We start from the raw sequence: 16060 nt of genomic DNA, 5'->3' as shown, positions 1-16060 counted from the left end.
TCGTGTCCGACTCTGTGTGACCCCATAGATGGCAGCCCACCAGCATCCCCTGTCCCTGGGATTCTCCAGGCAAGAAGGTCTTTAACACCTCTCCCAAGCTGGCCCACCTCCCTTTTACACAGAGGGCACATCTCAAGCCTTGGAAGGCTAGTTTCCTGCTAGAATTTAATAACCTTGGTTTGTTTCCCTTGTGTTTATTTTTGTTCTTATCTTCTATTTATGGCAAGTGATACTGGTTTCCCATTTAAGGCAGTAATATAACAATTCTCCAGAAAACGTGTTTGGGGCAAGGAGGAGAGGAGTGGGTCGTGGAGCCAGAGACAATTCTAAGTAATAAAGATTGATATCTGCACTGGTTCAAGGTGGGGAGAAGCGAAGAAAGAGAGGTGCTGCCCAAGACCTGCGTGTCGCGCGGATCTCCATTCAGGCGCGCTTAGGTCAAGGTGACTCCGCGGCCCCTCCTGATGGCACGTGCACGGCCCATGTGTCATCCTGCGGGGTCCCGCGGGCCCGGAGACCTAGGGAGGAAGGCGTTGGTTCGGGGCGGGCAGGCAGGGCGCCCGGGAGGGCCCCTGGGGTTTTCGGCGGAGGAGGAGGGCGCGGGAGCCGTGGCGCGCGGGTTGCCATCTGACCGGGAGCCAGCGGCTGGGGTCCCCGGCCAACCCGCCTCGGGATCCTGGCGGGTCACCTGCGGCTGGGGCGATGTGCGTGTGAGTGCGTGCGCAGACGTCAGCCTCCCAGGCCCGCTCCGCCTTCTGCTCACCGCGCGCACCCCGAGCCCCCTGCCGCCCCCACTCTGAGCTCCCCAGCCCCACGCGCCCGTGCACGCGGAGCGCCAGACTGCGGCGCCCGGGCGGCCGCGGGCGGGGCCGAGGGGCGGGACCAAGCCGCGGGGCTCGCCGCCATTGGTCGAGCGCAGCACCCGGGGCGGGGCGTCGGGGGAAGGCGGGTGGGTGCGCTCGCTGAGGCAGAGGCGGGCGCCGAGCTGCGGGACTGGCTGCTCGCTTGATGCGGAGAGGGTGAGCGGGAGCCGCTCGACGGGTCCACGGAGAACCGCTCGTAGAGGCGGCGAAAGGCGTCCAGGCCTAAGCTGGGCTTCTGCCGCTGGAACCGCCATCTGGAGCTTGGGCTCTGATCACTTTTCGGAGGAACCGTTGACCTCGCCCGGCAGGAGGAAGAGGGGCGTCCGCCTCCAGGAGCAGGAAAGAGGGAGGAGCCAGAGCCCCGCAGAAAGTTCGCTTCCTCTGGGGGACCGAGAGGGAGAAGTGGGAGGAGGAGCCTGTGTAAGGCTAACTCAGAGCTGCGAAATCTTAGGGCGGCGTTCAAGGCCCCCTCCCACACGCGCGCGCAGCAGAGTGCCCTGCTCCTCTTTCAGCCGCTGGCTGCGCCTCGCAGGGAAAAAGAGCATACCCTCGGCGCCGGGGGAGCGGCAGAGCTGAGGTCGAGGCCGAGCCGGGCACGCATCCTCCACCCGAGCGATCCCCTTTGGAGCTGGCGGAGTAGGTGGCATAGGCAGTCGGGAGGATAGGTTCGCCCACCCCGGACACGCACATACGCACGCACCCGCAATCACTTCCAAGGGACTCTCCAAGAGTCTCTAAGGACCAGGAGACACCCCTTCTGCCCTCGCCCCCCAACCCCGGAGCCCCAAGCGGGGACCCCGGGATCAGACGTCCCCACGCCTCCGGGCACCTGGCTCAGCAGGAGTCCCCCGGGTCCGGGCAGGGCAGGGCCGGCGGCGGCGAGCCGGAGCCCGCCCAGCGCCCGGGCCCCGCCGAGCCCTCGGAACCCACTCATGGGGCACCGGCTCCCCGTGTCCCCTCGCCCGGCCGCGCCCAGCCCGGCGCCCCGAGACGCGCAGAGGAGGATCCCGGCGCAGTGACCCGGGAGCCGCCGCAGCCCCTGGAAGCCTCGGCTGCCGGAGAGGAAGGCTGCTCCCCGCACCTCCAGGCCCTTCCAGGCATCCCTCTGAGCCGCGCCAGAGGCCCGGCCCGCCATTCCCAGGTAGGAGGGAGACACCCCAACAGAACTGGGGAGGCGGGGAAGCCGGGGAGAAAGGTTTGAAGCTTTGGGGGGTAGGGTTAGGTGAAGCCTTATAGGAAGTGGAAAAGTCAAACTGATTGAGCCTGTTATGTGCCAGGATCACAGGGCAACTTCACTTACCTAGAGAAAATGAAATTAGTTGAGCGCCTACTGTGTGTCAGGCTGGATGCTTATCCCAGGAAAGAAAGACTTAACTGAGTTTGTGTTTAAAGAGATCTGGAGTAACAGCCTGTTTGAATATAAGGAAACTGAGGCTTAGAGAGGAAGAGGCACTTCCTTTCCCCAAACACTCCCCTCCTCCTTCCTAAACTGGCTTCAGCCTGCAAACCTGGCTAAGGGTGGGGCTGGGGTGGGGCCAGCTCGTGGTGGCCTTGGTGAGGACCTCCTCTGAGAGAGCTTAAGGAGCACCTTCCTTGCTTAGAGTTCTTTGAGCTTTGGGGGGAATTGGTGCAAGGAGTGAGTTTCCTGGGCGATCCCCTTCCCAAGATGGGTTTTCTGTGCTCAGCTGGCCAGAGGGCCTCCAAGCACCTCTGCAGGGTTCTGTCCTCCCTGTGCCCCCAGCCCTGGGAGGATGACGAAGGGTGTAGTCCTGGACCTCATGGGAGGTGGGAGGCTGTGCTGTGAAGGAGCAGCCAGATCAGGAGCCCATGATTCAGGTTTCTTCTGGCATCAGAGGGACACGATGGGGTCCCCCAAGACCTCTGCCTGCACTCCAGCCCCTCTGCACCTGACTGCTCCAGGCAGCCCCTTGACTGCCAAGAGGAAGTGTCACAGAGAAAGGAACCTGCTTCCTGTGTGCTGGAGCTGTGTGGGCCTCTTGGCTTCTCGCTGAGCTCTCAGGGCCACTCTGTAGGTTTGTTTCTACCATTTGGTAGATGACCAGCCCCACCAGGTCCAGTCATTTGCCCAGGGCAGCTGGACTGGTGAGAGGCAGATCTGGTCTGCCCCCTTCCTGCCACCTCAAGGGTGGTGAGATTGGCTTTGCAAAGCACACATGACTCCCCTCAGTGGGGGCATGGAGGCCAGGGAATACGTGTGTGTGTCCAGAGTCTGGGATGTGCCCTAATGGTGGAGGCTTGGGGTGTGTGGGAGGGAGGGAAGGAGGGAGGGCTCAGGGTATCACAAGGAGGAGGATGTGGCCAGACTCTCATCCTCTGCTCTTGCCCCTCTGACCCTTCCATCTTCCTGGCAGGCCCTGGGAGAGGGGCTTGAGGGAGAAGAAGGGGTGAACCCACAGACGCATGGGGCGGGAGCTGGCTGCTCAAGGTCTGGGGGGTTCCGGGCAGGGTGCTTGACCCCAGCTATCTGCAGCAAGAAACAGAGGGAATTAGAATAGACCTCCAGGCTCATTCCCCCAACCCGATGCCAGCTGAGGCTTCTGACACTGTTTTGAAAAAGCCTGATTTTGGCCAGGGGGTGGGTTTTTATAGAGGTAAAAGCCCAGACTTTGGAGCCAACAGCCTGATTCTAATCCTGGCCTGACCAGTCATCTGTGTAAACTGGGGCAAGTGACTCAGCCTCACTGACCTCCCGTTCCCCGTGGGGTCCAGCAGGTTGACGGTGGGCCCCTCTTCATGGGACTGCCGTGAATTCACAGGGATAAGGCACACAGGCACCCAGCATAATGGAGAGCTGCTGGGCTGTGGCGACCATTCCCCCAGCACGGCTCCACCACCTCTGCTTCAGGCCCTTCTGCCTCCCAGGTGCCCATAAAAAGACCCTGGGGTGAGTCACAGAGCTTGCATTCGGGTACCCATGCTCCCACTAACCATTCTCTGGGCCTCCAGGGGGGAAATCTACATTCTCAAAGGGCCCTTTGAACTCTGACCCCTGCCTGCTTCTCACTGTAGGGTCAGCCTGGCTGAGGATGGAGAGAGGGGAACAGGAAGTGGAGGAGGAGAGAAGCTGTGCCCACAGCATACCCACAGAGCCTCCTCTAGGGGAGGAGAAGGGAAGAAGGACATGGGGGGGAACCCATGGAAGTGCTGTCACCTGACGGCCAGGTGTCTGGGTACTTCACACAGCCCCACGTGGCTGGAGCCATGTGCAGACTCGCAGTCTTCTCTCGGAGATGAAAGCCACAGATTTTTTTCCTCCTTTGCCCTTTTCTGATCCCCTGCCTCCTCTCTCTGACTTCCTCATGTCTGTTCAGTTGCTGATGTTAACACGTCTAATACTAAGAACTCTGAGCTAGAGGCTGGGGCAGGCAGTGATGGAGACGTACTATCCCTGGGGGCTGCCAGCCTTCTCTATCTCTGTAGACAGAGATGACCAGCAGCAGAGTCAAGCTCCAGGCAGAGAAACTTGGGGAGGAGGCTGTCCTGATGTGGGGGCCTCTTCCCCCCGATCCCGGCCTCCGTTGAAGGCCCAGGCTGGCTCTCTCTCAGCGTGGGAGGAGATTGAAGAGTTCAGTGCTGTTGGCTTGCAGCTTCCTCTCCCTTGCTGCCAAGCCAGGTGTGTGCTCAGTTCACGGCGACCCACCTCAGTGTAGCTCCTGGGCCAGCTAGACAGGGTGGAGGTGGAGGGAGAATACCCCAGAAGGAAGCTCTGAATGATCTCCGAAAGGAGAGTCATTTGCTTCTTTCATGCACAGGTCATTTATTGAGCACCTGCTGTGTCCATGGCGCTGAAAGCCTGCAGTGTAAGCTCAGAGTTGGCTTCAGGCACAAATTGGGTGGAGATATGTAGGAGTTGTACGTTTGGAGTCACCATCCTGGCTCCCTTATTAACTAAAAGGGCCAGTCGTGTAGACTTTTAAGCATCAGGTCCTTATTTGTGAAACAGGGAAGGGAATGCATACTTCATAGAGAGGTGGTGAGGGGAACCCCAAGGCACGGGGCAGACTGCCTGAGATTGAAGCCCTCCTTGGCTGGTTACTGGCTATGTAACCATGAGCTAAGTACTAAACTTCTTTGTGGTGCTTCAGTTTCCTCATCTGTAAATTGGGGTAACCACCTACCTTCTGGGGATCCTGAAGGATGAAGTGGGTTAGTACACATTCAACTTAGAGCGCTCTGCATATATTAACTGCAAAATAAATGTCAGCTGTGATTATTGTTCTATACTTAGCACAGTGCTTGGCACACTGCAGGGCTTGGTTACTGCTGATTGTCGTCACAGCTCCAGGGTCAGCGGTATGCTGAGCTGGCTTATTGTGTGCGTCCCTTTGCAATTCATTCATTGAGATCATCTTGGGAGCTTGGAATGGCCATGGTAGGAGTATTTTGCCATGAAATTGACAAATGCTGCCAATCAGAGCTTATATGAAGGTCTTTTTAAAAAACCACTTTACTGCATGGTGGCTCTCAATTGGGCAAGGTGATGACACTGACCAGGTTGTGTGCAATGGCAGCCCACTCCAGTATTCCTGCCTGGAGAATTCCATGGATGGAGGAGCCTGGTGGGCTACAGTCCATGGAGTCACAAAGAGTCGGACATGGCTGAGCAACTTCACCCACTTGGTGGAGTGGGAGGCAGAGGAGCCTTCAGAGAGAAGGTGACATCTGAGCCAGACCCTGATAAAGGGAAGAGGGGTTCTGGGGGAAGGGCTGGCATGAGTTGAGGGCTGGTCCCAGCAGAGCTCAAGCTCACTAGGGGTTCCAAGTCAGGGGGAATTCTGGTGGGTGCTGAGAGAGGAGAAAGGAGGGTGGCTGGGCTATGAATGGCCTTTGGGTGGGCCTGATGGAGCCCCTGGAAGTTACTTATCTCTAATTGGGCTTTGGAGCTTGGATCCATTTCAGCCTCTCCCACAAGGTCAAGAGATTCCTGTAGAAAGTTTTGGGTATACCCCAGAACCATAAACCCTTGGAGCTATGAGGGACCTGAGTCATTCTTGTGTCATTTCTCTGACCTGCATCTCATAGTCCAGGCAAACTCCCAGGATCTGTAGGTTGAAAAACTGCTGGGCAGCCCCGTCCCTGGGCATGGAGGATGTGGTCTGGACCTGGCCTTTCTCTTCTTTCTGGGAAGGCCAAATGGCCATGGCACCCCCTTGCTTAAGAAATGCTCTCTAAAACCTTCCCCATGCCATGTCCCAGAGTCACAGGCTTCCAGGAAGCCAGAACTGCAAAGGACAGATGGTCCAGGCAGAGAACAGAGTCAGCATCTTTGAGACCTTGCCATGTGCTGAGCCCTTTACAACAGCCCTATGAATCAAGTCCACTTTATAGATGAGAAAAGCGATGCCCAAGGATGTTAAGCTCCTTTCCCCAGAGGAGTAGTGAGTTAGGGGTAAATCGAGGAGTCCAGCTCCAACAGTCCCATCTGGGAATAAACAAGGGGTGAATGAACCCGGGGTGAGTGAATGAGTAAAAATGGGTAGATAAATGAAGGGGGAAAGAAACAAGAGAGGGGTGTTCAGGCAGAACTCCACGGCCCTTCGAGAGACCCCAGTCCAGCTTTCCCATTGTACAGACAGAAAAGTTAGTGAAAGTCGTGCAGTCGTGTCCGACTCTTTGCAACCCCATGGATTATACAGTCCGTGGAATTCTCCAGGCCAGAATATTGGAGTGGGTAGTTTTTCCCTTCTCCAGAGGATCTTCCCAACCCAGGAATCGAACCCAGGTCTCTCGCATTGTAAGTGGATTATCAGCTGAGCTATCACAGAACCAAGTAAGAGGCTGACAGGGGAGGCCACAGCCTCCAGCACAGGCTGCAGGGCCAGGCCCCCGGCTTCCTGACACTCAACCCCCTGTCTCTGCTGCAGCCCCGAGCCATGATGAAGACCTTGTCCAGCGGGAACTGTGCACTCAGTGTGCCTGCCAAGAACTCGTACCGCATGGTGGTGCTGGGTGCCTCTCGGGTGGGCAAGAGCTCCATTGTCTCCCGCTTCCTCAATGGCCGCTTCGAGGACCAGTACACACCCACCATCGAGGACTTCCACCGGAAGGTTTACAACATCCGCGGTGACATGTACCAGCTGGACATCCTGGACACGTCCGGCAACCACCCCTTCCCCGCGATGCGCAGGCTGTCCATCCTCACAGGTGGGTGCCAGGGGGCGGGGTGGGCATGAGAGCTTGGGTATGGGAGTGTGTGTGCTCGGCACTTTACAGTTAGCAAAGCCCTGCCTCCATCTGAGATGAAGCTCGTGAGCCCCCGTGCACCGCACCGTGAGGTCGGAGAGGTATTGCTGCTTGCCGACAGAGGATGGAGCCAGGGCCCCAGAACCCTTCCCTCTGACTCTGGTTTAATTCCTTGTGGCTGCTGGTGCTGCCTTCCAGATCTGTGGCTTTACCTAGGAACAGAGGGGCTCCTGCCTACTTCCTGCTGCGGGTGACCCAGCAGAGCTCCAGGGCCCAGGGTCAGTCTGTCAGACTCAGATCTATTGACACCCGAGGCCTTTGCCTCCTCTCAAAGAGGCAGGGACAGGACCCAGACTGTGATCAGTCAGAGAGGCTGGTGGGGACCTGCTCATGCTGGGAACTCAGTAATAATCACAGTAACAGCCATGGCGATTGCTCTTATCAGGAGCTGCATGCCTGGGCCTCTTTCTAGAGCTCAGCATGTATTTAATTAATCCTCACAACTAACCTAGGAGATGGGCATCTGCCTCCATGTTATATGTGGGGAAACTGAGGCCCCGGGAGGTTGAGTTACTCCAAATGATAACACAGCTGGGAAATGGCAGTCTGGCTCTCAGGCTTTAACCCTGGGCTCTCCTGTAGCTTCTCAGCCAGGCTGGGAGCCAGGGAGGGAGGGGAGCTTGTGGGGTACTAAGCGGGGGCAGATGGAGATGTGAAACTGGGCCATGCTTTTCGTCACTCAAGCAGTTTTGTGTGGTAGCTAAGAGCACAGGCCCAGAAACTGGTCTGCCTGAATGCAAATTCTGATTCTGCTGCTTCGTGGTTTTGTCCCTCTGAGCAAGTGACTTGACCTCTTTGGGCCTTGATTTTCTTATCTGTATCATATCTGTACCCATCCTAGAGGCCTTCATGAGAATTAAATGAGTTTACATAGAAAAAGAGCTTGGCGAGTAGGTGAGTGCTCATGAAATATGGGTCTTATGCAAAACCTGCATTTGCAGTGTGCTTGCAGTGGACTTTGCAGTCATTTCCTAAGCCACGCCCTGCCATTGCTGGGCAGCTGATGAAGGAAAGGAATCAGCAAGTAGTCCCCCAGCCATCACTAAAACAACCCCACAAATCAAAATACTTCTGCACCAAGAAACCCTTGCTATGCCCACCCGTCCCCCTACAGCCCAGCTAAGATCCCTCCCCGAGTGCCCTGGGCAGATGGCTTCCTTTTCCAGCTGTTCTCACTGATCATCTGATGCAGATCACACTCGGCCTGCCCCACTCCACATTTTGCAGAAGTTTGTGGACAGAGGGAGCCTGGGCTGACCTGGGTTCCAGTCCTGTCTCCACCACTTGGTAGCTTAGATATGGGACCAAAGGTTCAGATCTCAGTCTTTCTAGCTACACAATGGGTATAATGTTGCTTCCTCCCGGGGTGTCTCCTCAACCTACAGGAAAGTGCCAGGAGAGGAGGGCATGGGGGCATTTCCAACACAGTGGGGATTGCAGGAATGTCAGCTCCCCCTACCATGGGGAGGGGACACAGTGCCCACTGATAGAAATAAAGCTAACTGAGGGAGGGAGAGAGAAGATATAGAGAGGAACCATGTGCATATTTCCAAACTTAAGTTTTAGTTACACAAATAACACACAAATGCATGCTCCCCTAAGCATATAGATAAGGGTAAAAAGCCCCCTTGACCCTTGCTTCCACCCCCCAGGCTCTTGCCCCCTCCCCCAAGGTACCATCCCATCAGTCTTCCAGACACCCCATGAACACATTGACATTCATGTTTGGGTCCCCAGAACAGAGTATTTTCATCTTTTTTACATGCATGTGTCATTCTGGGCACATCTGTCTGGCCACCCGTATTTTTGCTCGCCAGCCCGTGCCTCATTTTCCAACCTGGTGCTGATGCACAGCGCATTCTGAAAGCCATTAATTCTGCCGCCAGCTCTCCTTCCAGCTGCCAGCCAGGCGTCTCTGAAACTTGGCATGCAGCTTTGCATTTGAATGTGTCAAGGCCGCAGAGTCCTCAGGGCCTGGGATTAGCCTACCAGGGTGGGTTTCACAGCCCAAGCAGAAATGGTTGCCAGGCCGGCACTGCCTTGCAAGTGCCTTTCTCAACAGCCCACACCACCCTTCATCATATCGCATCCCGTCCATGCGGCCAGCTTTAGGAACACCCACTGTGCATCGTGACGAAGCCTCCTTTTGCTCCGGAGCGTGTCATTGGCAGGAACGCAATCCTGAATGTGCTGGGTGCTATTTTGGGGGGACAAATGGTATGCCCTGGGGGTCCAGAGAAAGGAAGCAGCGGGGCTATCAGAAGCTGGAATTGCTTGATTTTCCTCTTGAGAACATGGGCTGGTCCCCGGCACCTCTGAGCCTCAGTTTCCTGTAAAACAGGGATCTTAACATCTCCCCACAGGTTCTCAAGAGTTTAAGCCAAAGTGTAAAAGGTGCTTTGAGTGTGAGATTGTGATCACTGTAGTGAGATCTGACAATCGAGGTAGAGGCACTGGTCTTCTCTCACCCTCCCCACCTCCCCATCATCCCTGTTTCAAAGACCTACACAGAGGGATACAGCAAGTTGTAGCAGGGGTAGCGTGGGCCTCAGAGGCTAGTGTTCACTTGTTCACCCATAATGTATTCAAGAAGCAGCGGGCACCTGTGTGTGCCAGGCACCAGGAATCGGGTCCATGTCTCAGCCCAGCCATGCCTGAGCTGTGTGATCTTGGGCCAGTTGCTCACCCTTTCTGAGCCTCAGCCTGCCCACCTATCACGTGAAGGTAATGAAATGTCCCTCACAGAGGTTTCATGAGGAATCAAGGGGTACTCAGGTGGCTCTTACATGTGCTTGTTCTCATTATCCCTTTGAGATACAAGTCACTGAGCACATGTCACTCTCCATTTATTACCTCATCAGTCCCTCAAAAGCATCCTGCATGAGACAGGTGGGGAAACTGAGGTTTAGGGAGGTGGCATGACCCACGCAAGGCTGAGTGAGGGGGCAAGAGATAAACCTAGGCCTGCCTCCTGCCAGCACTCTCGGCTCCTACTGTATACCTGGGGCTGCTCCAGGCCCTGGGGATGTGCACTGAGCAGCAAGATCCCTGCTCTTGTGGAAAGTGTAGTAATTACTATTCTAACACAGTCCACACAAGCTCACAAATCACTCACTCTGTCTACAGCCCTGCAGGGAAATGTAGGGTGGATCCATTGTGTTTGAACCAGGCTGTGCCACGTATTAGCTCCATTACAAGTGATTTAACCTCCTGGGCCTCAGTCTTCTGCTCTGGAAAACGGGAATAATAGCAGCTCCCCCAGAGGGTCGCTGTGACGGTCAGGTCAAGGAGTGGGGAGAGGGCAAAGGAGCTGCCTGTAAACTTACCTCCCAGGGTTTCTGTCTCCACAGGCGATGTGTTCATCCTCGTGTTCAGCCTAGATAACCGGGAGTCCTTCGATGAGGTCAAGCGCCTCCAGAAGCAGATCCTGGAGGTCAAGTCCTGCCTGAAGAACAAGACCAAGGAGGCAGCGGAGCTGCCCATGGTCATCTGTGGTAACAAGAATGACCATGGCGAGCTGTGCCGCCAAGTGCCCACCACCGAGGCCGAGCTGCTGGTATCTGGTGATGGAAACTGCGCCTACTTTGAGGTGTCGGCCAAGAAGAACACCAACGTGGACGAGATGTTCTACGTGCTCTTCAGCATGGCCAAGCTGCCGCACGAGATGAGCCCCGCGCTGCACCGCAAGATCTCCGTGCAGTACGGGGACGCCTTCCACCCCCGGCCCTTCTGCATGCGCCGTGTCAAGGACATGGACGCCTACGGCATGGTCTCTCCCTTCGCCCGCCGCCCCAGTGTCAACAGTGACCTCAAATACATCAAGGCCAAGGTCCTCCGGGAGAGCCAGGCCCGCGAGCGGGACAAATGCACCATCCAGTGAGCGGGAGGGATGCTGGGCTGGGGCTTTGGCCGGGCCTTATGGAAGATGGCCCCAGCGCCCGCTGCCCACATCCCCCGGACGAAACCCCAAGAGCAGTCACATTCCGAGACCTCTGGGGGGCCAGACCGGAGTACCCCAGCCTCCAACCTCTGTATAGTTTCCTGCCTTCAACTGCTTCCCTCTGATTCCTCCTTTCCACCGCTCCCCTTGGGTTTCAACTTCTCCATGGGGGGGGTGGATCTCTGCTGGGCAGGAGGTGAGGCTGGGTGACATACGGACTTATGTCAGGACCCGAGTCAGAGCTTGCTTGTCCTTGCAAGAAACGCTGATGCCAGACGGGCCAGGGTACCGGCTTCCAACAGAGACTCCTGGAACATCAGAGGATGAAAACAACACCCTAGTCGGCTGGGAGGGGGCTCTGCCCTCCTGATGTAAGACGCAGCTTGGTTCAGGTGGCAGCTGGAAGTTTCTCCCCCTACCCCGTCCTGAAACATTAACCCTCTGGCTCAGCAGTTTCTATCCCCTACCCCCTGAGTTGGCCCCCAGCTCTCCCTGACACTGAGCCAGGGGTGTCTCTGTGTTCAAAGTGGGTGTGGCCACGTCTGCTGGACCACGTCCGTCTCCGGGACTGCCTCCCTCAGCCTCCCCTCCCAGGTTCCTCTTGTCTGCTGGTTGTGCCTTGTTGCAGCTGTTACGTCGTGTTCCCAGTAGAAACGGAAATCATCGTACTGTAAAAGCCTAGTGATCCCTCGTTGGCCAGGACCTCCCCCCAGGTTCAGGTCCGCTGCCTCCACGGGGGACACCTTCCTCCTCGGCTCCCAGATGGGGTTCCTGTGGCCTGTTCGTAGCTGGACACTGCCCTCCTCCCAAGCTTCACGGTTTACACTGAATGCCGGCCGGGGCTGCATCTCCTCCTGCCCCCATTTCACAGAGGAGGCAGCTGAGACTCAGAGGGCCAAGGAGCAAGCCCCAGCTCTGCCTCCTGGCTAGTTCAGGATGGAGCTCTATCTGGAAGCTGGCTGTCCTCTGCTGTGCTTGTTCCTCAAACATTTATTGAGCACCTGCTGGGTGCTGGGTCCACTGTGCTAGAAAACAAAGAGGGTAAGCAATGCGCTTGACGCCCCTAAGGCCGAGGCTCCATGGCTCCAGCCTCTTTCCTTCCCCCAGCCTGGCCTCTGACTGCCCCTGCTGCCCTACTGTCTCTCTGCACGCAGTTGTGGGGAGATGTGGAAGAGCACCTGGGAGCTATAGCTGAGCTCAGGAGAGGCAGATAAGAAGAGCTCCCAGGGGGCCTTTTCCTGGCACCTGGGATGGGGTTGTGCTGGGTACCAGGTGTGGTGGGATTTGAACCTGTGGACCAAAGGCTCTTGTCATCAGCTCTTAACAAAGACATTTTGTACTTTAAATCTCCTTGAAACTATTGAAGTTTAGAGCCACAAGGAGCCTTAATGATTGTCTAGTGAATCCAAGGCCCAGAGAGGGTAAGTAACTCGCCTGGGGTCACACAGCAAGCCTACGAGTGGCAGAAGCAGGGTTAGGTCGGGGCATTCAGCACACACTATGATGTGCCCCTCCTGATCCTGCCTCAGCCCCTGGGGCCTTCGGGGATTTGAGGTGTCGTCTCCCTGAGCCTCTCCCCAGATTGGCCTTTGAGGGCTTCTGTAGATCCTGTGTACATTGTACCCACGTATATACCTGTACACACACGTGAACACACAGAGAGACACGTGCCCTGGCCTCAGCTCTGCACTCCCCACACCTCCCACCCAGCCCTGCTGCCCAAGGCAGCTGCTCTGACCCTGCTTCTGACGCCTGGCCTGAACCTGAACCCTCTAAGCAGACCAGGTACCCTGGCCAGGACAGATGTGTGGCCCGCTTCCCTGTATCTCTGTGTACACTCTCGATTAAAGTGGGTTTGTTTCTAAGCCGTGTCCTTGGCCATGTATGTTTTCTGTATTTCCAAGAGGAGGCGTGGCTCTTCTGCAACCATAGCTGGCCTCTCCCTCCCCAGATTGCACCTGCCTGGTGCCCTCGCCCTGCGGGTCAGCGCTGAGTCAGCCGTTGAGGTTAATTAAGTACGTGGTGGGACTGGGGAATAAAACCTGCAGAAAGGAGGGAATAACTACCCTGGCCCTTCTGGGCCCTCTGAGGGCTGTGTGCTGAGGTGTCTGTGTACCTCTGAGGAGTGACCAGGTCAGACAAAAGCCTCCTCCCCGTGGACCATCAGCCCTTTGTGGTCACCATGCTTCTGACTCCTAGGTGGCGCCCAGAACCACGCGGAGAACATTTGGCAATAACGGCAAACAGTTAACAGAACTGCGGAGAGGGGCGGCATGCTATTAGCTCCTGGTGGGGGATGTTGCTGAACACCCTCCACGGGCCAAGGGCAGCCCCCACCATAAAGCGTTACCCTCTTGAAGGTCGGCAGTGGGCAGCCTCCCCACTTGGATTGTCAACCCTTGAGACCAGGACACGGCCCATATCTATGTGTGGTTGATACAACCTACAACTTTCAGGACAGTACTTAATAAACACTGGACAAGCAGAATGGCCCTTGTGTGAAATGACACAGGACGTGGGTGGGGATGGCAGATGGAAGTGGGGGGAGGTAGAGTGGGGGAGGCTACGTGTCCCTGTGTAACCCCAAATGTGGCACCTTGAATGGAAGTTCTCCTCGGACGGAGGGGAGGGGATCAACCATACCCCTGCTGGGTGAATGAAACCCCTCCTCTCGCTCCGTCGTCTTCTCTTCCAGCCCCATGAAAAACATGCTCGTGTTCACCCTTCTTGTGGTGGGGAATTAGGCTCAGAGCGGTCAATATCTTATCCACAACAAAGGGGGATAAGTGGCACAACAAAGGGGGTGAAGTGGCAGATCATGGACTTGAAACGAGGGGTCATCTGAGCTCCATGTGGGGGAGGAAAGGATTTTGCATCTGGGAGACGGAGACAGGTCTGTGCTTTTGATGGGTCAGCAAGTACCAGTGAGCAGGAGGGCCAGGCCTGGAGAAAGAAGTTCAGAGAAAAGAAGACAGGGTCCCTGTGGGCCAAGGGCTCATGATCCAGAGGGCGAGATCCCTGTGCGGGCATCCAAGTGAGCCTGGCTATGGTGGAGGAAAACCAGCCTGGGAGAGCTCCCAGCCTCCACTTATGGAGGAGCCCAGCTTCCCTCGCATCCTTTGCCCATGCCAGCCAGAGATGGTCCATGTGGGAGGCAAGTCACTGTGATGCTCTATCAATTCGGGGTCTTGTAAATGTGAGATGTGGAGGTGAACATTTCTTTCTGCATTGCAGGTCAGAACTGCACCCTAAGAAGGGCTAAATGGGGAGGCAGTTGGGTGCACCCACCAGAGCCCAGGCACCTCTGCCACGCTCCATCTCCGTGGCGGAGGCGGTGGGGGGGTGGGATGCTGTGAGTACATCCTATCTCTTACCAGACTTCAGTTTCTTCAGTTCTTAATGGGAAGTGGCGAGGAGGACAGCTGGACCAGACAGCACATGAATAGCCCCTTACAGCTCTATGTTCTCTGCAAGAAGGAATTAATATTCCCACTATATAACCCACAACATTCTGATCGTTACTAAACAGAACACGTTTGCTCCGAGTCCTGGCCCTAGCCCCACTCCGTGCATCCCACAGATTCACCCTGGAATGGGGTTAACAAAAAGCTGTGGCAGAGGAGGGAGATGTCCCAGAAAAACAGCCCTGGGATGGAGGGTGGAATAGATTGTAAAAAAGTTCCTCTCATGCAGAGAGCATTCAGAGATAAGCCCAGAGCAGCCAGCTTAACTCCCATCCTAGGAAGGGAGCACTGGGAATCTGACTTCTGAGAATTCTAAGCAGCAGACTGTAAGGACTCATTCTGTTCCACCTCCCTGAACCTGTCACTTACTCCAAAGAAAAACTTCAGTCTGCATCCTGGCTTGGTGGGGGGCTGATGAGAGGCCACCGGGGCTCAGCGGCAGAGGCTACTGGGAACTCGGAAGGGAAAGGGAGCCGACCTTTGTTGCAGGCCCGCTGTGCGCCAGATACCATGGTCAGCCTGTTTCTACATCCTCTCATTGCATCCTCGAGGCAAAGCTATATGAATCTTCATAGGAGGGACCTGAGGCCCAGAGAAATAAGGTATGCCTGGGGTTGCACAGCCAGTTAAGTGGCAGAGCTAGGCTAGAATTCATGTCTGATTGCAAAACCTGTTTTATCTCTAGAGCTTTCATAGCTGAGCCAGATAGAAGCTGCTCTCTGGAGGGAGAAGCCAGCAGGTTCCCGTGTAATGTGCGAACATGGTTCAGAGAACTCGGGTTGATGTCATTCACAAGGAGTGAGATGCCTGCCCCTCATAACCAAGGGCACAGCCACTGTAGCTAAGAAGAGCTTAGCTTCTCTCTCATGGAGAAGCCCAAGGTAAGCGGACTAGATCAGAGGATAGCTCTGCTCTACAGGGTCATTCAGGCATGCAGGCCTCAGGCTCCTCCATCTCTAGGATTGTGTCACATCTGCAAGGTCAAAGCCACTGCCATGTTCCGGTTCAGTCGGAAAGTTCAGGGAGGAGAGTGCAGACATTGCACCTCTGCTGTTCTCAGATCCTTGTACATGTCCCGTCTGCTCACTTTCCACTGGCAAAACTCAGTCTTGTGTCTGAACCTCCCTGTGAGAAGGGCTGGGAAACACTGTTCCTTGCTGGCTGGCCCGGTGTCCAAGGGTGACTCGTAGAAGACGGGGAGCAATTGCCGGCCAGCTAACAATCTCCACCCAGCCAACAATCTCCACCCAGCCATCCTCGCACAGTGGTCTGGACCTCAGGACTCATGTCCAGCCTGTCTTCCAACAAGCTCCACACTGCAGACATGATCAGAAAGCAGCTCTGACTCCCCAAGGCTTTTTTCAAGTGCCTCTGGGTTTTGCTTTCCTCCTCCCTCCTGAGACCTGGGACTGTCCCATGACTTTTCTCACCTGTACCAGAGAAAATTTGGATGGCAAATTTGGTTGAAAGAAATGGCAGCCCACTCCAGTATTCTTGCCTGGGGGATTCCATGGACAGAGGAGCCTGGT

The 16060-nt window shown here is 56.0% G+C and overlaps 1 protein-coding gene across 1 annotated transcript; it reads left to right on the top strand.

Annotated features, from left to right (window-relative positions):
* Positions 1 to 1515: 1515 nt before the first annotated feature.
* RASD2 (RASD family member 2) lies at positions 1516 to 13541 on the top strand. Its single transcript, XM_005898272.3, has 3 exons — positions 1516 to 2004; positions 6749 to 7028; positions 10478 to 13541. The coding sequence occupies exons 2-3, from the start codon at positions 6758 to 6760 to the stop codon at positions 11005 to 11007; spliced, it is 801 nt and encodes a 266-aa protein (XP_005898334.1). The 5' UTR covers positions 1516 to 2004; positions 6749 to 6757; the 3' UTR covers positions 11008 to 13541.
* Positions 13542 to 16060: the final 2519 nt, after the last annotated feature.

This window comes from Bos mutus, chromosome 5 (genome assembly GCF_027580195.1).
Source record: "Bos mutus isolate GX-2022 chromosome 5, NWIPB_WYAK_1.1, whole genome shotgun sequence".
Taxonomy (NCBI): Eukaryota; Metazoa; Chordata; class Mammalia; order Artiodactyla; family Bovidae; genus Bos; species Bos mutus.
Note: the sequence above shows the minus strand (reverse complement) of the source record. Positions and strands in the feature narration are given on the sequence as shown.